The sequence below is a fragment of the Suricata suricatta genome, chromosome 13 (assembly GCF_006229205.1).
Source record: "Suricata suricatta isolate VVHF042 chromosome 13, meerkat_22Aug2017_6uvM2_HiC, whole genome shotgun sequence".
In the NCBI taxonomy this organism is placed as follows: domain Eukaryota; kingdom Metazoa; phylum Chordata; class Mammalia; order Carnivora; family Herpestidae; genus Suricata; species Suricata suricatta.
In genome coordinates this window covers 26,046,271-26,066,555 of record NC_043712.1, presented here as the reverse complement: position 1 = coordinate 26,066,555, position 20,285 = coordinate 26,046,271, and the positions used below count along the sequence as shown (strand labels likewise).

General features: G+C 38.7%; 1 protein-coding gene across 4 annotated transcripts in view; it reads left to right on the top strand.

Moving 5' to 3' along the window:
• Positions 1 to 20,285, top strand: part of FKTN (fukutin) — a 94,973-nt gene that overhangs the window by 36,005 nt on the left and 38,683 nt on the right. For 3 of the 4 annotated variants that reach the window (XM_029921108.1, XM_029921106.1, XM_029921109.1), the window contains 3 exons: positions 6,847 to 6,976; positions 9,372 to 9,505; positions 11,029 to 11,156. In XM_029921108.1, the coding sequence (XP_029776968.1) occupies positions 6,847 to 6,976; positions 9,372 to 9,505; positions 11,029 to 11,156 (392 nt within the window). The remainder of the gene's footprint in view (positions 1 to 6,846; positions 6,977 to 9,371; positions 9,506 to 11,028; positions 11,157 to 20,285) is intronic. The other variant, XM_029921107.1, reaches the window with a different exon arrangement.

Genomic DNA, 20,285 nt, shown 5'->3' with positions numbered 1-20,285 from the left:
ACATTGGCCTTAAGAAACGATTTCTCTCCTAGTTGAGTGGTGTGATGTTTATGGAGACATTGTCTTATTGGGGTAGACTCTGGCAGGTTTAGGACCGGCTTCTGATTTCAGTTAGGATACTCCATAAACTCTATCAAGGATGGCACATTCTTGAATCGCCCCATGTAGGAGGAAGCCACTGAAGAAGATGGACCATGTAGAATTGGGAAAGGTTTCATGGAAAATACAATTTTTCTCACAGGGTTGGCAATGAATATGAATGTTTTGTGTTTATGAAGGTTTTTGAAGGTAAATTCTACGCAGAGACCAGTGCTTTTTGAACTTTACTTTGTTCTGCTGCTCTCGCTTTCAAATTCAATAAACATTTATTGAAAGCCATTTTCCCAGGAACTCTGCTGACCCTGGGGATGTAAAGATGATTTTTGAGGCATGAAGGTTCAGCTCTAAGAAATGACTTGAAACAAATACAGTGAAAGCAGTCAGATTTATGGTGGGGTTTTGGTACCCTGATCCTTTAACTTGCCCTTTATTTTCTGGGGTGTCCTTACAAGAAAGGTGTAGACACACGGACAGGAACGGAATGGGGAGATGAAGTCCCAGCTGTATCATCGCTGGCTAAGCGCCGCGCACCCGCAAATGCAAGGTTTTTCTGGTAGGCCGTGCTGGTCCCCAGGACCAAGGCCTGACAGCTTTCTTGGTGGGTCTTCCTAGCCCAGTCCCCTTAAATCTGTAACTGTGAGCTGCGACACATACCCAGTCAGCCTCACGGATGAAAAGCTGGACGAGAGCAGACTCGTCCACAAGTGCTGAGCATCATCCCCCACCACGTAGGAAGTAACAAGAAGCAGAGGACGTGCAGTCTGCTGCCCAAGCTTGAGCACTCACTCTCCTGGCCTTCAGGGAGTTTGTTCTGGTTGCCACCTCTGTCAGCACTTCCCACAGCCCATTGCGAATGTCTTGTCCCCCTACTAGATCACGTGCACTTATTGATGGCAGGCTTCTTACTCCCTTCTGTAGCCCCAGTATTCAGAGCAGCATCTGGCACAAAGAGAAGATCCTATAATTCAGAAAAATGTACAGAGAATAAGGTGCTCATCTGAATCAAAGGACTTTTTTAAGGACACTTATTAGGACTTCTCCATTTCCTACCAACCCCTTGCCCAGACTCATTTTGTCAATCCTTGTGAGAAGGCAGTGTAAAGTGTAAAATGCTTCAAAATATTGGTACATCATTAGGATGATATCAAAACTTTTAAGTGCATGTTTCCATTCTTGCTTTTGACATTTTCAGAGCAAGCTCTCGATCAGCATTTGGGTAAAGAATATGAATGACAGAGGCTCAGAGGGCTTATCAGCTTATCATATATAGCCTGGTAGTTTTGGTGTTTAAAGCACCATCACATAGCAAGACTGCCATCCCCTCAGAGGTTTATATTTATAGTAAGATCAGGTGGAACTTTGTATTCATTCTTTATCGCATTATTTGTGTACTTCACTTGCAGCAAGATACACTTGTGATTTCTAATCTGTTTTTCTCTTTTGTTATTGTATCAGTATTACTGATGTAGGATGCCTGATTAGGTTGATAACTCTTTTTGTTCTTATCCTCTTAAATGTTTCTTTCTTCATTACCAAAAAGGTCCGTTTTCAAATTAAAGTGAACATACATAACTTTGAACACTTGTGAACACTTGATGGCGCCAAACAGTCTTAAATACAAAGCCTGGTGTAAAACAAGCAGTGAACTAATCTCATAGAGCTCATAAAACAACGTTCTAACTTTCTATTTTTAATAATTTTTTTGGGGAAACATACTCCAGCTTTCAGGAAAGTGGTGAATATTTGGGAGTGGGTTGTCAACCATATACCCCACAATCTCAGACAATTTAGTATTTTCCCAAACAAAAACATTGTCCTATATTGTCTTAATACAAAAATCAAGTTGCTAGATCACCATTCAGTCCCCATTCAAGTTTTGCTAATTGCCTCAGTGATGAATGGCCTTTGTAATACAATGATTCCATTCAGAATAAAATATAATAAAAGGATTCAGAATCATATGTTGTATTTAATTTTTTCATCTCTTTAGTCTCCTTCGATCTGGAGTGGTTTTATATTCCTTTTTAAATTTTTATGATGCTTTTGAAGATTAAAGGCAGATGTTTTTTATAAACTGTCCCTCATCTAGAGATTTGTTTGGTTTTCCTCATGTTGGATTCAGGTTATGCCCCTATAGTGGGAAAACCACGCGTGATTCTGGGCTCCTCCCATTACATCCTATCAGGTGCTGCGTGATTGTGATTTGTCCCATCACTGTTCTGTTACATTCATCGCTTGACTAACGTGCTGTCTGCTCGTTTCAACCCTGTGAAGTTTCTGTTTTCCCCTTTGTAACTAATAGAAATTTGGCATGAAGGTACTTTAAAACTATGAAAATATTGTCAATATCATCATCAATCTTTTTTTCAATCTTTTAAAAAAATTTTTATTTTAGAGGGAGAGCGTGCAAGTGGAGAAGAGGGAAAGAGGTAGAGACTGAGAATATTAAGCACACTTCATGATCAGCATGGAGACCAAGGCAGGGCCCTGAGCCCAGGACAGGGATCATGACCAGAGCCAAAGTCAAGAGTCAAACGTTCAACTGACTTAACCACCCAGCTGCCCCTCATCATAAGTCTTTTAATTTATTTGATTTCATCAGTATGAACTCATAGTTTTCTATTTTATTCATTATCTTCAAATAGATTCATATTTGGCCAGTGGGAACCTGTTTGTGGTGGCTTCTTTTTGACATGTTTTCATCAGTTTGAGCTCTTGCTTGCTTTTTGCCACAGATGCTCTAAGTTCATCTTGTAATTCCCCTGCCACAAACCTGGAATCAACCGTTTCTTTAAGTCCTGGTTCCTTTTAGAAGTGAAGGTTTGGGGGAGCCCAGGTAGCTCAGTTGGTTAAGTATCCAACTCTTGATCTCAGCTCAGGGCCTGATCTCAGGGTTCATGAGATTGAGCCCCACATAGGGCTCTGCACTGACAGCTCAGAACCTGCTTGGAATTCTCTCTCTCCTTCTCTGTCTGTCCCTCCCCTGCTTGCATTATTTCTCTCTCTCTCAAAATAAATTGCTAAACTTAAAAACAAAAAAGATTTAGAAGTGAAGCTTTGGTGCCAGATGTGCTCATTGCTACTTGGGTTTTGTTGCACGCAGACCCTCTGAGTGACTGTGTGTGTGTGTGTGTGTATTTATTTCTGTATCCATCTATCAAGATCCGTGAATTCACATTGATACCATCAATCCATTTAATTTACGTTTCAGTTAAATATCATAGGGTTTATTTTCTTATTTGCAATTCTCTTCTCAAACAGTAAGAACATAACTCCTATTATTAATATTTACTTACTTGTTTAGTCTCCTGTCATTGCTTCTGTCCCATCTCCCACATGGATGCTGTCCTCACCCTGCTTGAATGCTGCTGATCTCCTGCTGGGCTGCCCCCAGCTATGGACACGCTTCTCAACCCGCTCCAGCTCTGACTCCCGGCACTGCACACCCCCCCTCCATGTGGCTCCATCACTTGCTCAGGCTCTGAGGCTCCTACTGGCCACCCTTGTGCATTTTCTTGCTCTACCTTATCTAATGGTTCTACTAGTGAATAGTTCAGGAGGGGAGGAGGAGGAAAATGGGAAATGCCCTCTTGACTTACTAACTTTTAATTATTTTCTCAAATCTACCAAGAAGTTTTGAAGTAGGATAATGTACATTTTCCTCAACTTGATTTGTTTCAGCAGTAGCCATCAAAAAATAACTAATGAGGGGTGCCTGGGTGGCTCAGTCAGTTAAGCGTCCGGCTTCGGCTCAGGTCATGATCTCACGGTCTGTGGGTTCAAGCCCTGCGTCTGGCTCTGTGCTGACAGCTAGCTCAGAGCCTGGATCCTGCTTCGGATTCTGTGTCTCCCTCTCTCTCTGACCCTCCCCTGCTCACACTGTTTCTCTCTGTCTCTCAAAAATAAAAAACACTTAAAAAAATAATAATAACTAATGAGTTACAGTCTAGTCTGTTGAATTCCAGTGAAAAACCAGAGGGGACTATGGAAATATCTGGACACCTGGCCTAGAAATATCTACAAAGCTATATTATCCTCCTCCTCCTACAAATTTTATTTTATGAGACTTTGGGCAAATTTCTGAGCCCTGATTTCCTCATCTATAAAATGAGTGGGTACCTTCCATCACATTACTTTCAGTCTGTACTTGGGGGGAGGGTTTGTGGAAAGGTGCTTAAATGGCAAAGATCAAATGGACATGATATTTAAATTAGGATTTTGTCTTTTTCTAGAGGCATAGTAAGCCCAAGATTGATAAAAGACATTTTTAAGTGGAAAAAATTATGCATACTCTAATTTTTAAAATCCGTTACAGATGCAAAAGGTTTATAAGTGTATGTACTCTCATGCATATGAGAGTCAATTCTAAGAAGTGGAATTTCGGGGAATGTCATGTTAGGAAAGGTATGCCAGAAGTGGGAGTACGTCCATGCAGGAGGCAGCTTCAGTGGGATGTAACGATCAGAGTAACGTTTTTGTTGAGCACAGAGTTTTCATGTCTGTTAATTTGACCCTTATAGTCACTCTGAAATAAGGCAAGTATTTGCCTTTAACAAATAAAAAAACTGAGGTTTCAGTGTGCTGCACAGTCCTTACTGGCTGAGCATAGACTAAATCCTGGGTCTCTAGACTTTCCCACCACACCAAGGGTAATAACATGCACCCCTCATTCCAGTCATATGTTCTTTTTTTCTTAAATTTTTTAATGTTTATTTGTTTTGCAGGGAGCGGGGAGCATGTGAGTGGGGGAGGGGCAGAGAGAGAAGGAGACACAGAAGCAGGTACCAGGCTCTGAGCTGTCAGCCCAGAGTCCGACGGGGAGCTCAAACTCACGAGCTGTGAGATCAGAACCTGAGCCAAAGTCGGATGCTCAGCTGACTGAACCACCCAGGCGCCCCCCAGTCATATATTCTAAAGAGAAGCTATGACTCTGCAGATATTTTCATCTTGAAGGGATCCTGTATAATTTACATGTTGTGGAGAAGGCAACTTCTCTTCTGCAAGCCCACTTTCTTCCTAGGGATACTTTTTTCTTAAGATCCCTAGAGTCCCAGGACGCCTGGGTGGCTCAGTTGGTTTAGCAACTAACTCTTGATGTCATCTCAGGCCATGATCTCACGATAGTGAGTTCAAGCCCTGCGTCAGGCTCCCTCCTGAGCATGGAACCTGCTTAAGATTCTCTCTTTCTCTCTCACTCACTCCTTCACCTCTACCTCCTCCCTCTCTCTCTCTCTGTCTCTCTCTCTCTCTCTCTCTGCCCCCCCCCTCAAAATAAGTAAATAAATTTTAAAAAAGATCCCAAGAGTCCCTCCAGGAACCATATTTTCTCTTGTTTTATTATGAAAGAATAACAAGATATTATAGGATATGATAGACAGGGTCCAGTTCATTTACCCCTTTACCACTATGTGATTTCACATATTATGTGCCAGGCACCATTCTGAATTTGTACATATAGTGATGGGAAGGTTTAGTACTTGCCGTTCAGGAACCAACTTTACAGCCTGGCAGAGGAAACAAAATCGACAATGTGTACTAAATATGATAGGAATCGTAGTGAAAGTAGATACATGTAGTAACTATTATAAACTCGTCGAACAGATTCTTTCATTTGTCTTTGTCTATATCTAGGACAAATACAATTTTGTGCTCCTTAAATATTGAACAGGGGCAGCACTGGGAGAATCAATACTTACATCCTTCTGGGAAAATTAGGGAATGTTTCTCAAAGGATAGAAGAGATCCAAAAGATTTTGTTGGTCAGGAGCATTTCAGACCAAAGAAACAACATGTGTAAAGGCACAGAGGCTTGAAAAGTTGTGGTATATTTAGGAAGTTAGAAGTCACTGCTATATTATGAAGTGTGAGGAGGATGGCGATGAGGCTGGACCATTAGACAGGGACCAGAACACAAATGTCCTTTTCTGCTATGCCAGAAGTTTCGATTTTGACTCCTAGGTAGTAAGCATCACTGAAGAATCTATATGGTTTTCCTCAGTCTAGAATACTCTAAAAATGAAGAAAGTTGGAAAAGCACAACCAAGTAGTTGATCATGATGATATTTATATAGAACATAATTTATGAGACATTTTTCTGTCATCCATTGTCTCATCAGATCCTCACAGCAAAGTGTCGTCATCATCCTTTAAGTGACTGATGAGGAAACTACATGTCAGAGAGGTTTGTCTCTCATTCCCCCACTCATCAGGCACTGGAGATAAAGTGGTAAAATGAAGTCAGTTTCCGCATAGAGCTTGTGAGGTGATATGCCCAACATCACAGCTGAGAGGAAGAGGGGCTAGACTTGAACACAGATAATCTGACTCAAAATCCCAGGCTCTTTCGGCTACACTCTGCAGTCTCGAAAGACCGATTGAATCATGAATCATGAAAACGTCACCGAATGCATTTTGTTCAGATATGCTGTTAGCTCTCAGAATTAGTCTTCTTTTCTCCTGACTGCCCCGTCTGCCAAATTATGATGTGGAGGAGGGGGCGGACGAAGGTGCAAGTCTCATCCTTCGGGAATCCTGGCTACTCTTCTTCCCCTTTAACTTGTCTTTTCTAGCATCTGCACCTGTAGTCTTTTAAAAAATGTGCAACTAACAAGGAACATGAAACTGGATTTTTTATAATAGAATGGTATATCATGTGGGGTTAGCTTTCAAATTTAATCCAGATGTCACAGAAGTATCCCTAGCAGTTTGGAAATGGCTGTAATAGTTGACTGTGCGTTCTGTCTGTAGCAGTACCTGGATGACAACACCGCGGAAGCCATGGCGTTTCGGAAGAGTGCGAAGGAATTGTTGCAGCTAGCAGCCAGAACATTACAGAAATTGGGAGTACGATTCTGGCTGAGCAGTGGAACTTGTCTAGGTAAAAGTCTCTGTTGCTTTGCATTTGTCTTTTTGTCATTTCATCCTCTTTGCCTTTAGGGATGATTGCTTGAGATGACAAAACATCAGTGATATTTGAAGTGTCGTGTTTACAGACAGAATAAACATAGTGCATGGAACAGGAATTTATTGATTATTGACATTAATTTCAGAAACATAAAAGAGAGTTAGGAAAGCCATGTTGTGTTTACCAAAAACTGTAAGCCATGGATAAAATTTATATCAGAACATGTAGGCTCTATCTGATCTCTGGGTAATCCTTTGATTAGCATTTTTTTATTTCTATCCCAAAGATTGTTCTGCCTTTAAAAACAAAAAACTCTTTTCTGTCTCTTTTTAAAAAAATTTTTAATGTTTATTTATTTTTGAGAGAGAGAGAAAGAGAGAGCATGAGCAGGAGAGGGATAGAGAGAGGGGGAGACACAGAATCTGAAGCAGGCTCCAGGCTTTGAGCTGTCAGCACAGAGTCCAATGCGAGGTTCCAACTCACCCACAGTGAGATCATGACCTGAGCCGAAGTCACATGCTCCGCTGATTGTGCCCCCCAGGCGCCCCTATTCGGTTTCTTATACTTACACACTGCACAAATGAGAGGAGGACGAAAGGACATAGCATAAGGTCTTACACAAATCTTTTCCAGGTTACTGATAATATCACTTGTTGGACATCACTGCCTTACCACATTCTGTTCATTCTGAAATGGAAATGTAGACTTTTCTAGAGTCCTTAGGCAAGTTGCTATTAGAACCTGAGAAAGACTTACGGATCTCTTTCCACTATACATTGGATCAGACTCCTTTAGAATTTAGAATTATTTAGAACCTTACATTTTAATTGTTTCTATTCCCTCTTGTTTATAACTATAGTTGGTTGTAACTATATTCTTAGATTATAACTTTATTTGTGCAAAAATTAATTCTCCTGTTTTTATAGTGTTACCATATAATTGTCCAATTCAAGAGACTCTTGAGAGTGAAAAGGAGTGCCATTAGTAATGATGTTGCTCTGACAGACAGAAACTGGGATATATGGGTAGGCTGTTAGGCTCTGTGGAAATTCACATGTTCTTCCTGTCAAGGAGCCTGCCGCTAAGAGTAGCCAAGAAAAGAGAGTACATCTCACACATTTATGTGGTATATGCTTTAAGGTTTGACTTTTTGAAGCAAGATTGTGTTATAGATGATGTCATCAGAAATACCTCTTAATCACTTGTCATGATTTGTTTTGCATTTTTAACCCCATGGTTTTCTTCATTTAAGAGCAAAATGAGGGAGTTGGATTAGATGATATTTAATCAGTCTTCCATTTCTAATAGTTTATGATTCTCTGATAGATGTGGAGTATAGTTTTTCTCAAGCTAGACTCCATCCTAGATGTTTAGATCTATGATATAATGAAATTAAAATTTAGAATTCCAAATAGTATTGTCCAATAGCTGTACCTGTAAAGACAGTTGTAGACATTTATTTACTTTCTGAATAATTTGGATGAAAGAATTAGAAGGATACTAGGGGAAATCCAAGAGCCCTTACTGGTATTAAGGTTTTGGTTTTTTAGAACAGTACTATAGCACCTAATTGAGAAGTAGATATATAGTAAATATACCTAGAAATATCTTTTGATATTGTCAGTGTGCTGAAAATTGAGGATGTTGTTGCTCTTTTTTTTGTTTTTTAGTTTATTTATTTTGAGAGACAGAGACAGTGTGAGTGGGGGAGGGGCAGAGAGAGAAAGAGAGTACCAAGCAGGCTCTACACCATCAGTGCAGAGCCTGATATGGGGCTTGAACCCATGAAACTATGAGATCATTACTTGAGCCGAAACCAAGAGTTGGATGCTCAACCAACTGAGCCACCGAGGCACCCCTGATATTGCTCTTTTTTATAGGACCCATCAAACAATCTGTTCAGTGCTGTTAAGTTCTACAAATTATAGCTCAGAGAAGGGATACTCGTTAATCAAAATGATTAAATTATATTTTTTAGCATACCTTAAAGCCAGCCTTCATCATTAGGGGTTTATGATCAAACATTCTCAAAAGTAACTTACTTTTTTTAAATGGGTGGCCCAGGTAACGTTATTAAACTAATAGCTTTTTTAGAAATTAAGATACATCATGAAAGTTTCTGAGGATGCTGAGTGCTCAAACCAGTAAAAATGAATAAGGAAAAAAAAGAAAGAAAGGCTATTCAACAGGTGGCTCCTATAACCACAGATTTTAGTTTGAGATTTAATTTTTTTCAATAATTTTGGTAAAGCACTCTAAGTCTAATCTTATGAAAAAAAATCCGTTCTTAAAAAGGTCATACAGTAGTGACTAATTTCTTCCTAACTTTTTAAAACATGTTCTTGTTTCTTTTCTTTTTTATTTTTAGGATGGTATCGGCAATGCAACATTATTCCTTATAGTAAAGATGTTGACCTAGGTATTTTTGTACAAGATTATAAATCTGATATTATTTCAGCATTTCAGGATGTAGGACTTCCGCTCAAACACAAATTTGGGAAGGTCAGTAATAAAAATCTTCTTTACTTCATAACTAACATGTCTTTTTGAAAGTAAAGTTTATATTAAACAGCCCAGAGATGGTTAAGAATGTTGCATGTATCATTTGATCACAGTATTCACCAGGATGAGTTTAGCAGAAGCTTGTTATGTGACTTCCTGTACTATTTAAGGAAAACTAGAAAATCTGGCTTTTGACTCACAATGAGAAGGAGAAAAGGCTCTTGAACTCTTGCAGATGAGTTTATTGCCATTATATTAGATAACGATATAACATATAATTAATATACCAGATAATATAAAATTAACACAATAATTAAGAACCCTGCCTACCCCACCTGAAGTTATGTTGTTTCTCATGAGTCCTTTAATTTCATGTTCTCTTAGGCATCCTGTTATTATCAACATGAAATGGCCCTTTGGTGGCTAAGGGTTAGAAATACAGAATCATTTCAAATAGTACTTGAATTTCTTGTTTATTTCACAGCTTCTGGGTCATAGCAGTTTTTTCAGAGTTCAACTAGGAGGAGGTCATCATCACTTAAGTGACATCTCCTTTTAGACAATATGATTTCTACGCCCTGTGCCCACGATTCCTTTCAAACGTCTTACTCCTTTTTTGTTTTCTTTTCAAGCATCTTACTCTTAATTTGCTTGTTCCCATGGAGGTGTTATCCTGGCAAGCAAGTAGAAATATGATTAGTCACAGAAAAATTACCTTCTCCATCATAATTATTCCAGTTTATTAAAAAATTTAATAACATATTTTCCAGAGGTCAAAGTCAAAGCAGTAGAACTCTAGGCACACCGTGAGTGTTTACTCAACACTCACTTTATGCCTGGCACTGCGCTCTGCACCTGGGATGCGAAGATGCCCATGTTTTAGCACTTATCTTTAGGAGTTCACTGTCTAATTGGGGGGAAGAAAACCCACACAATAATTACATGATTAGTGCCATAACAGACAGATGCACCAAGTCTAATGGGAACATAATTATTTGTAGTTAAGTTTCTTTAGGGAAATGCTCTCAGAGTTCTTTGTATCTTTAACTTTTATTTCTTCCTTTTTTCATGTACATAATGTAATGATTTATAGTATATATATGGGTTTCTATGATACCACATTTAATTAAGTACTTACTATTGATTCTGATGAGAGACTTAATTCCTACTAGTTTACTTGGTTATTAAAGGGAATCATTTTTCTTGGGTTCCTTTCCTTCTTTAGTCAGAAAAGGGCTCAGGAACAGGATATTCTGCAGAGTGGTAATTGGCTACTGTAAGTCATTTACTTTGAGTTGTCTTTAATTGTAAGAAGCAACATTATTTTATATGCATTTAAGAAAGAAATCAAATGATGGTATGCTACCGATAAATCCAAACCCCAGAAGTGTTTTGGCTTGAAAAAAACATGTTCTCTTAAAATCAGTACTTTCCCTGTATAAAACACAATCTTTTTTTTTTTTTTTTTAAAGAAAATGTATTTCATTCATTACAGTCTATGAGGGTTTTCATCTTCCCCTTAGGTAGAGGACAGCTTGGAACTATCTTTCCAGGGAAAAGATGATGTAAAACTCGACATTTTTTTCTTCTATGAAGAGACTGACCATATGTGGAATGGAGGCACTCAGGCCAAAACGGGAAAAAAATTTAAGTATGAATCAGATAAGTACTTATAAAAGGGGCTCTTAGAGATAACTTCAGAAGGTAGAAATAAGAAAGTAACTGAAAATGAAAAAACAGCAGACTGTCAAGGCTTCACCATTAGCCAATACTTTCTCAGCTTACCCATAAAGCCCAATTCTGTTTGGAAAAGTATGGACTGCTTATAAGGACTGTGTAAGAGGAGGAAGTGCCCCTGGGATAGGATCTCAGTCCAGATAGTCATTGTGATTAGAAATCCTGGAGTCCTCGGGAACACAAGGACCACAAAACAAGGAACACAAAAACCAAGCCCAGAGCCTTAGCCAAAACGCTGATTGGCTTTTAGAGTTACAGGAGCTAGTTAATTTGATGGAAATGGGTTAAGAGTCAGTGAGAAGGAGATCATCAAGGTGAAGTGTAAGTGAGAAAATTGGGACTGAACTGCACTGAGGCCACCGTGCTGGGCAAGCTTTGGAATGTGCCTTCAATATCGACTGAGGGCTAATCCTTCAAGGATACTCCTTGAGCTTAACAGCTGCCATATTTTGTCAAATGTAAGATGATATAGATTGTAAGTTGCACCATTATTTTATGTGCTACTAAGAAAGGAAAAATACTGCCAATTATAATTCTAAGGCACACAATTCACAGATGGAAAAATTTGGGTGGAGGGAAATGTCTCGGAATTGATGGAGTACAGTATGTTAGATTGGCATTTTTAACATTTGTTTTTAATGCTGCTATAGTAAAACTCTGATGAGAAAAGACAGAAATGACAGTAGAGTAACTCTGCACTCCTTTGTGATGCAACTGATCTATTCTAAATTCTGAGAGAGAAAGAGAGAGAGAAGCAGATGAAGGGGATGAGCATCCAAAGAGCTTGGGCGTTGGAGTCAGGCCAACCTGGGAGACCTTAGCTGCACCCTAACCCACAGGTGGCCATTAGCTTTTCTGAACATTAATCTCCTAGTCTCTTAAGTTTGGGTGGTACTACTGTGTATCTGACTGTTACGAACATTGCACATGTGTTAACACGTCTAATCGTCAGAACAGTCATAGGAGGTCGGTATTCTGTGAGGCGTGGAAAATGTAAGTCCTTTGTTCAAGCCCACACAGTTTGTCTCTAACCCCTGCTCCCCACTGTCTCCCTAATACACCTGCCATATGAGACACTTGACATGATGCTTAGGACTTAAGTTCTCAGGAAATGATGGCTATCACTGTTACTGTTTATTAGTAATATAATGATTACTAATGTGATTATTATCATTGCTGTCATTACTATTATGTGACCAGAAGCATAAATTTGTCTCACTAACCAGCTCAGATTGGAGCTTCTAACATTGAGTAAATTTGAGCCATTAGGCAGAGTGGGGAATGTTCTGTAGCACAGAAGAGAAATGCCATGTTCAGACTGCGTTTTCCTGGGTATGTTGACACACCCTCTTAGGAATGTGTCAGGAGTTTGAAGGCCAGGAGTCTTCACGTAAGATTAAATTTTGGAGGTTGAGAGTAATTCAAACCTTTTTCTCAGAATCATAAACTATCCCCAAATTGACATTGACCTTGAAGCATATTCTTGAAACTATTATTTAATACAAAAAATTATTTTGCCTTATAATAACAACACATTTATTCTGGGTAAAAGCTCTGATTATAAGAAAGAAATTAAAAAGTTAATAAATAATTAGCATTCACTGAGGTGAATGAGAGTATTTATGACATTCAGCTATAGTTTGTTTATTCAAAATGTGATAAAGAAGCTGAATTTAATGTATAATGTAGAGGCTTCTTTAAAAACTGTAAGACAGTATAGTGTAGGAATTGAAGGGCTAGAGCCAGTCTGGGTGCTTTTGAGTCCCAGCGTTTACACTTTACCAGCCTGATGACCTTGGGCAAGTTAGTTAACCTCTCCGTGCCTAAGTTTCCTCAAGTGTAAAATGGGAATAATAATAGAAATTGCTATATCGAATGGCTTTAAGGATTAAGTGAGTTAATACACAAGAAAGGGGTTGGAAGAGAATTAAGGATGTCCTGATGCCAAATGCTTATTAGCTGCTGTTACTGTCACCACTACAAGTAGTAGAGGAGGTAGTTGGTAGTAAAGAACAACTGTTTCTCTTCTTAGTCTTAAGAGAACTTTACAGATTAGAAACTTATACGATTAACTCAGTATTAAACTGCCAAATCTATTCTTAGTGAACTCATAGGAGAATGTCACCTTATTTCAAAGAAAAGTAATTCCTGGAGCCCGTAGTATAATTCCGTTATTCTTAAATTTCCTTCTGAGGAGTGAATTTCTTTCTTCTCACTGACATGATCTGAAACCGACAAACTTCAAAAGAGCTCTTCATTTCTAACCACTACATTTCTGCATAGAAAGAGCTTCTTTCATTCTGCTCTAGCTGCTCTTTATGGTAGCAGTGTTTAGGAAGTGTGAAATGTTCTGATTATTTAACAAGAGAAATGAGCAGTGATGGAACTGTCTGGACAGATGGTGTGAGTCCCAGATTTTCTATCCTGTTACCGTGACCTTAAAAGGCAGAGAAAAGAACAGGGGATGGCTGTGTAGAGTAGTTTCATTGGAAGAGTCCCCCAGCCATATGCCATTTTCATTCTTTTCAGCACTATTTACTTGAAGGAACTATAGTATTTTCACCAGCAGTATTCCTAGAGGAGAAAAAAAAAAACTTTTAAAGCTAATCTAAAGGTCTTTTTATCTGTGTATTTCACTTTATATTCATGTATCATTCATTCTGAGGAAAACTTAATAATATCATAGAATATTATGATTTTATAAAAATGTTTATTTACTTTTGAGAGAGGGAGACAAACAGAGCATGAGCAGAGGAGGGGCAGAGAGAGAGGGAGACACAGAATGTGAAGCAGGCTTCAGGCTCTGAACTGTCAGCACGGAGCCCGACTCAGGGCTCGAACCCACGAGCCCCGAGATCATGGCCTGAGCTGAAGTTGGGCGCTTAACCAACTGAACCACCCAGGTACCCTGAATGCTTACAATTTTAAAAAAAGACTAAAGAGGAACTCAGGAAGGAAGAAAAAAGTTGCCCTTTTGAAACTTTACTCTGCATGCCTACAGAATGCTGTTTTTGGTCCTCAGATGTAATAATATTAACAGCAATAATAAAGGTATAGCTACTAGGACATCTGCTGGTGCTTTATCATCTCTGACAGTCCTCACATTATCCCTGTGGGTTAGGTGTTCTCATTCCCAGTTAGATACGAGGAAATGAATGGTTAGAGAGATGAAGTAACTTGCTCATTAATAGCTGGGCCAAAATTTAGTGCTTTGGACTCTAAGTGCTTATTTGTAAGACTTAATAGGTTAAATGAGTTAATGCATGTAATGCATTTGAAATAGTATCTGGCACATAGTAAGTACTATATAAATATTAGCTACTGCTGCTATTGTTACTGTATTATTATTACCATTACTGCTGCTACGTTGCTCTGACACAAAGCATAGTATCTTCAACACAGTGGTAACTTGGATTAGTTACTCCAATGGGTCTGGATTTTATGTACTTATTTTTCTTCTTCAGAGTCTCAATCACTAGTAATAAAAGGTGATGCATGTATGCCGCCAGGATGTGAAGTTTTTATTCCATAACTTTATAGTCTTCTAGATGCAACCCCAGATTTCTTGAGGTTGTTTTTTCCCTTCCCATCTGAATCAGCTGATGTTAGAAGAGGCCAGAAGTTTGAAAGGTAATAATTACGGTAATAATAAAAATTAACTTTTATGGAATATTTACTATGTGCCAGGCACTATGCCAAACTTTTATATGCATCATCTCATTTAATCCTCACATGTTCATAAGGGAGATTTTTTTTTTTAATTGTCACCTTCATTTTATAGATGTGGAGCTAGGGCAGAGCTGAGACTCAGACGTGGGACCGTATCACTTAGAGCCTGTATTCTTATATATACATGATGTTAGCATCACCACGATCTGTCATACTGTTTACACTCCCTCCATGCAAAGAGCCCTTCCCCCAGTGCTAGATTGTCAGGGTAATACAGCTGCCTTTCTAACCTCTACTAGGAAACGTGTCCAGTGGGCTAGTCGTGGGATCCTTATCCCTTCTGATATTTTCAGTTGCTGCTTATTGTACAAGTCTTCAGAAAATTTGGATTTGTTCTCTGTGGGACTACGCTCCCATCCAGGTGTGACTCCTACATAACGTTCCGTTTCTGCAGACTTTATTTACTAATTGCTATGTGTGAAGGATTCTCATGTAAACATACTTAGTTTCCGCTCTCAAGGGTCTCATAATCTGGACCATGAAGCAGTACAGTAATACAGGATGTGTGGTATGTAGTTACGATACCAAATCAGAGTCTGTCTGGAAGCATCAAAAGAAAGCATGGCTTAAAAATAGAGAAGTTTGTTGGGGAGACTTGGTTGGAATGTGGAGAAAGGTCTAATACTAGATTTGCTTACCTATTTTTCTATTTAAATAGACTATTCCTATTTTTTTCTTTTTATTTATTAACTTTTTAATTTAAATCCAAGTTAGTTAACATGTAGTGTAATAATGGTTTCTAATGTTCCTATTTTTTCTTATTAAAAGAAGTTCTCTGAGCATCTTTGTATATAAAGTAAAAGCTTTATTAGGGATTATTCCCTTGACTAGGTTCCCAGAAATTGAACTATTATTATTATTGTTTGTGCTGTTTGATAAATACAAAGGGTAAGTGAGAAATGTTCTAATACCAGTAAAGTACAAGATTTTATTCTTCAGTTCCTTGTTTTTCCTTCAACTCTTGAGGACTCTTAGATGTTGTATGGATTTCCTCATCAGCATGCTTTATTCTGTCTTCCTTTTCCCCCCCCCGTATTTTAAAAATAAACTTTTTATTTTATGATAATTTTATTATTTATTTATTTAAAAAATTTTTTAACATTTATTTATTTTTGAGAGAGAGCACGAGCAGGGGCGGGCAGAGAGGGAGGCACGGAGTCTGAACCAGGCTTCAGACTCTGAGCTGTCAGCACAGCGCCCGGCATGGGGCTCAGATTCAAAAACCATGAGATCATGACCTGAGCCAAAGTCAGACACTTAACCAACTGCCCAGCCACCCAGGTGCCCCATGATGATTTTAGATTTATAGAAAAGTCGCAAAAATAATACAGAGAGTTTCTGTATACCAGTTCCCCAGTTTCCCCCAATGTTAACATTGTTACCATCGTACCTTGCTCAAAGCTAAGAAACTAACATAACATTGGTGCATTATAATGAACTACATTCCAGATGTTACCTGGATTTCACCAGTTTTTACGGTCTGTTTTAGGATCTAAACCAAGGAGCCCCTTTGTACTTAGATACCCAGCCTTTTGCAACCTGATTTTAGACCAAAACTTAAGCATCACACTAAGTCCTAGCAGCTTGTTACACATCATCACATGTCCCCGTTCTGCCCAGTCAAGGGCATTGAGTTGTCTTTTTTTTTTTTCTTATGTTGCTCCTCACTACCTCTAACTGAACATAATCTCCCCTGCCTCTGGTTTTCCGTAGATTTTATCTTTGCTTTATTTTTCTCATGCCTTATTTGGGGACTTCTGCTGATTTGTTTGTCCTTTCTGAGTTATAGATAGAATCAGGCCTGGTAATTCTGTTGGACTGAAGCCTGAAACTAAACTCTGTTCTCCAGTGCATTTGTTCTGTTAAGATGATAGGGTGATGCCAGATTGATGTCTTGATCAAGACACCTTTGGAGAATCAGAGCCACCCAGTCAAGCCAAGGTCAAGTCACCCAGTTTTTCAGTCCCTCGTTTTGTCAGAAGTTAAAGACAGAGTCAGTTGTTGAATCCCCCCCACTCATAAGTTCTCTCCGCCTCACAGGTTGATACCGGGCTCCCATGGTTTTAGCTCTCAAAAAATACATATTCCTTTTTAGTACTTATAGCTATGAAGCTAAAAAGGCAAACTTGAATAATCTCTTTAAATGAGTATATTTAAAACATTGGCTTTTATGAAAAATAATCTCACATTTCCTCCTCTGTTTATGCCTTTATATTTTACAACAGATTGTCTTAGGGTTCCTTAATTGTACTTCCAAACCTCTAGTAACAGGTACTGATTGAATCATTGAGGGAAGAACTTTAAATGCATTTTGTTTGGTAGTTATATACTTATACAGAAGTGGGAGTTATTTATGTAGTTAGCTTTGTTTGTTTGTTTGTTTGTTTGTTTTGAGAGAAGATTGCTTCAGAGGCACCTGGCTGGTGCCGTTGGTACAGCATGCAACTCTTGATCTTGAGGTTGTAAGTTCAAGCCCCACATTGGGTATAGAGATTACTAAAATAAAATAAAAATAAAATCTTTTAAAAAAAGATGATCACCTCAGAATTCATAAATGGCAGACCTTTCACTTACATGAAGTAAATTATATTTTTTAAGACTGCCATGTGTCTTCATGTTTGAATTCTATGAAGTATTATATAAGGTAGTAGTCCAAGAGAAATAAAAACATTTTCATTAAAAGAGTTGACATGAATGTGCATAGCATTCTTTTTTATTTTTTAAGTTTATATATTCATTTTGAGAGAGACAGAGACAGCAAGAGTAGGGGAAGGGACAGAGAGAGGGGGAGAGAGAGCGCGAGAATCCAAGCAGGCTTCACATTGCCAGTGCAGAGCCCAGTGTGGGGCTCGAACCCATGAAGCTGTGAGATCATGACCTGAGCTGAAACCAAGAGTTGGACCCTTAACTGACTGAGCCACCCAGCCGCCCTGCATAGCATTCTTATTTGTGGTAGCTAAGACAACAACAACAACATAGAAACAACCCAACAACATCTTCTGATGACCAGATAAACAAGTTATAGTAAGTTCAGATAATGAAATGCTACTCAGCAATAAAAAGAGATGAGCTACTGATACATGCAGTAACAAAGATGAATCTCCAGAATATGCTCAGAGGAAGAAACCAGATAGGAAGAGTGTATACTATGTAACTGCATGTGTATGAAGCTGTGGAACAGGCTAACCAGTAAGGATGTAGCAAGATCAGTGATTTGGGGGGCGGGGGGGGGGGGGCAGGCTGGATTGACTGCCCAACTGCCGAAGAGCCCAGGGACCTTTGGGAAGCTGGGTGGAAGAAGCGATCAGTGTCTTGCTTGTTGTGGCGGTTACACAGGTATCCGTGTTTGTCAGAACTTAAAATGGTTGCATTTCATTATGTGTAAATTACCTCCAGGAAAAGTTTATTTAGAAAAATAAAAGTTTGTTTACAAGGTTAAAAAAATTAATGACTTAGAAACATGGGAAGAGAAAAGAGCTCCAGACTACAGATGTTGAAATGGAGGGCTAACTGGGACCAGAAGCAATGAATTCGATCAAGGCACGCCCACAGCGAGCCTTTTGCATCTGATTGGACAGACTAGTTAATCTATGTTCAAATTAAAAGGCTTTTCTATTTAGTATAAAATTTGAAATCATAATGTAATCTCTTTTTTAAAATTACCTATTCTATCCAAAGAGAAATACTACTAAAATTGTCTGAGAGAAAGCAAGCACGGCTGAATCTAACTGGTTGTTGATGAACTATAGATCTAATTTTTGGAAGTTATGCAGTAGAAATAAACGTGTCCTGAGGCTCTGATTCTGGCATTAAAGAAAAGTTCTGTGGATACTTCACATGGATAGTTTTTGATACAGTCATTATGCAGGTGCATTCAGTTGTTAAATGATAACAACTACCTATACAAGCTTTAATTTGTCTACTCACTGATGATATAAATTTGTTCTTGTTATAATCACGAGTTCTGCCCTCTGGAGATGGTATAGCAGAGTTTAATGGTACGAATAGATGAAATCACTCAATTTATATTGGAAGTCAGTGGGAAAACGAGGTTCGGTGGGCAGAACTTTATTTTATACAACATGTGTATGCTGCATATATTGATTATATATTTGAAGTAGGAGTGGAGTATCAGATCAATAAAGACCTCAGAGATTATATTCTAGCTTAGGCTCTGAAAAGTGTATTAGCCATTTCACTACTACCCTTTTTTCTTCTGTATTATCTTTGGTGGGATTGTGAGAAGTTTAGTAGAAGAGATAGTTTTAAAACTACTAGTCAACATACTGTAACCTTGGTTTTCTTTTTCTTTCTCTTTCTCTCTTCCTTCTTTTCTTTCTTTTTTTAGAGAGAGGGCACAAGTGAGTGAGGGACAGAGGGAGAGAGAGAATCTCACGAGGGGCAGAGAGAGAGAGAAAAGCAGGGCTCACCCAAACCAGGGCTCACGTTTTACCCGAAGCGGGGTTCATGTTTACCCAAAGCGGGGGTGGAGCTCACCTGATGCAGGGCTCATGCTCACCTGATTTGGGGCTTGACCTCACCCAGTATGGGACTTAACTCAAAAACAGTGAGATCATGACCTGAGGTGAAGTCAGATGCTTTAAAGACTGAGCCATCCAGGCCCCCGTAACCTTAGTTTTCAAAATAGACTGTAAGTTCTAGAAAAATGGGCAAAATTGGTGGTGATAACTTAATGTGGCACAATAATTCCTTGCTTTGCCACATTCCTTTTGGTCCAAACACAAATCACTGATGAATATGTCTGCAAGACCTAGCTGAGGCACTGAGTGACTCAGTCAGTTAAATATCCCACTCTTGATCTCGACTCAGGTCATGATCTTGCAGTTCATGGGATCGAGCCCCACATTAGGCTCTGTGTTGATAGTGGGGAGCCTGCTTGGGAATTCTCTCCCTGCTTCTCCTTTGCTCGCTTGCTCTCTCTCCCGCAAAGTAAGTAAATAAACACTAAGATTTTTTTAAAAGATATACCTAATCAACATCACTAATCATCAGAGAAATGCAAATCAAAACCTCAATATCATTTATACCTGTCAGAATGGCTAAAATAAAAACCACAAGAAATAACAAATGTTGTCAAGGATGTGGGTAAAAGAACCCTCGTATGCTGTTTGTGGGAATGCAGATTGATACAGCCACTGTGGAAGGCAGTATGGAACTTCCTTAAAAAATTAAAAATAGAAATATCATATATCCAGTAATTCCACTATTGGGTACTTACCCAAAGAAAACAAAAACATTAATTTGAAAAGATATTTTTGCATCCCTATTTATTGCAGCATAATTTACGATAGCC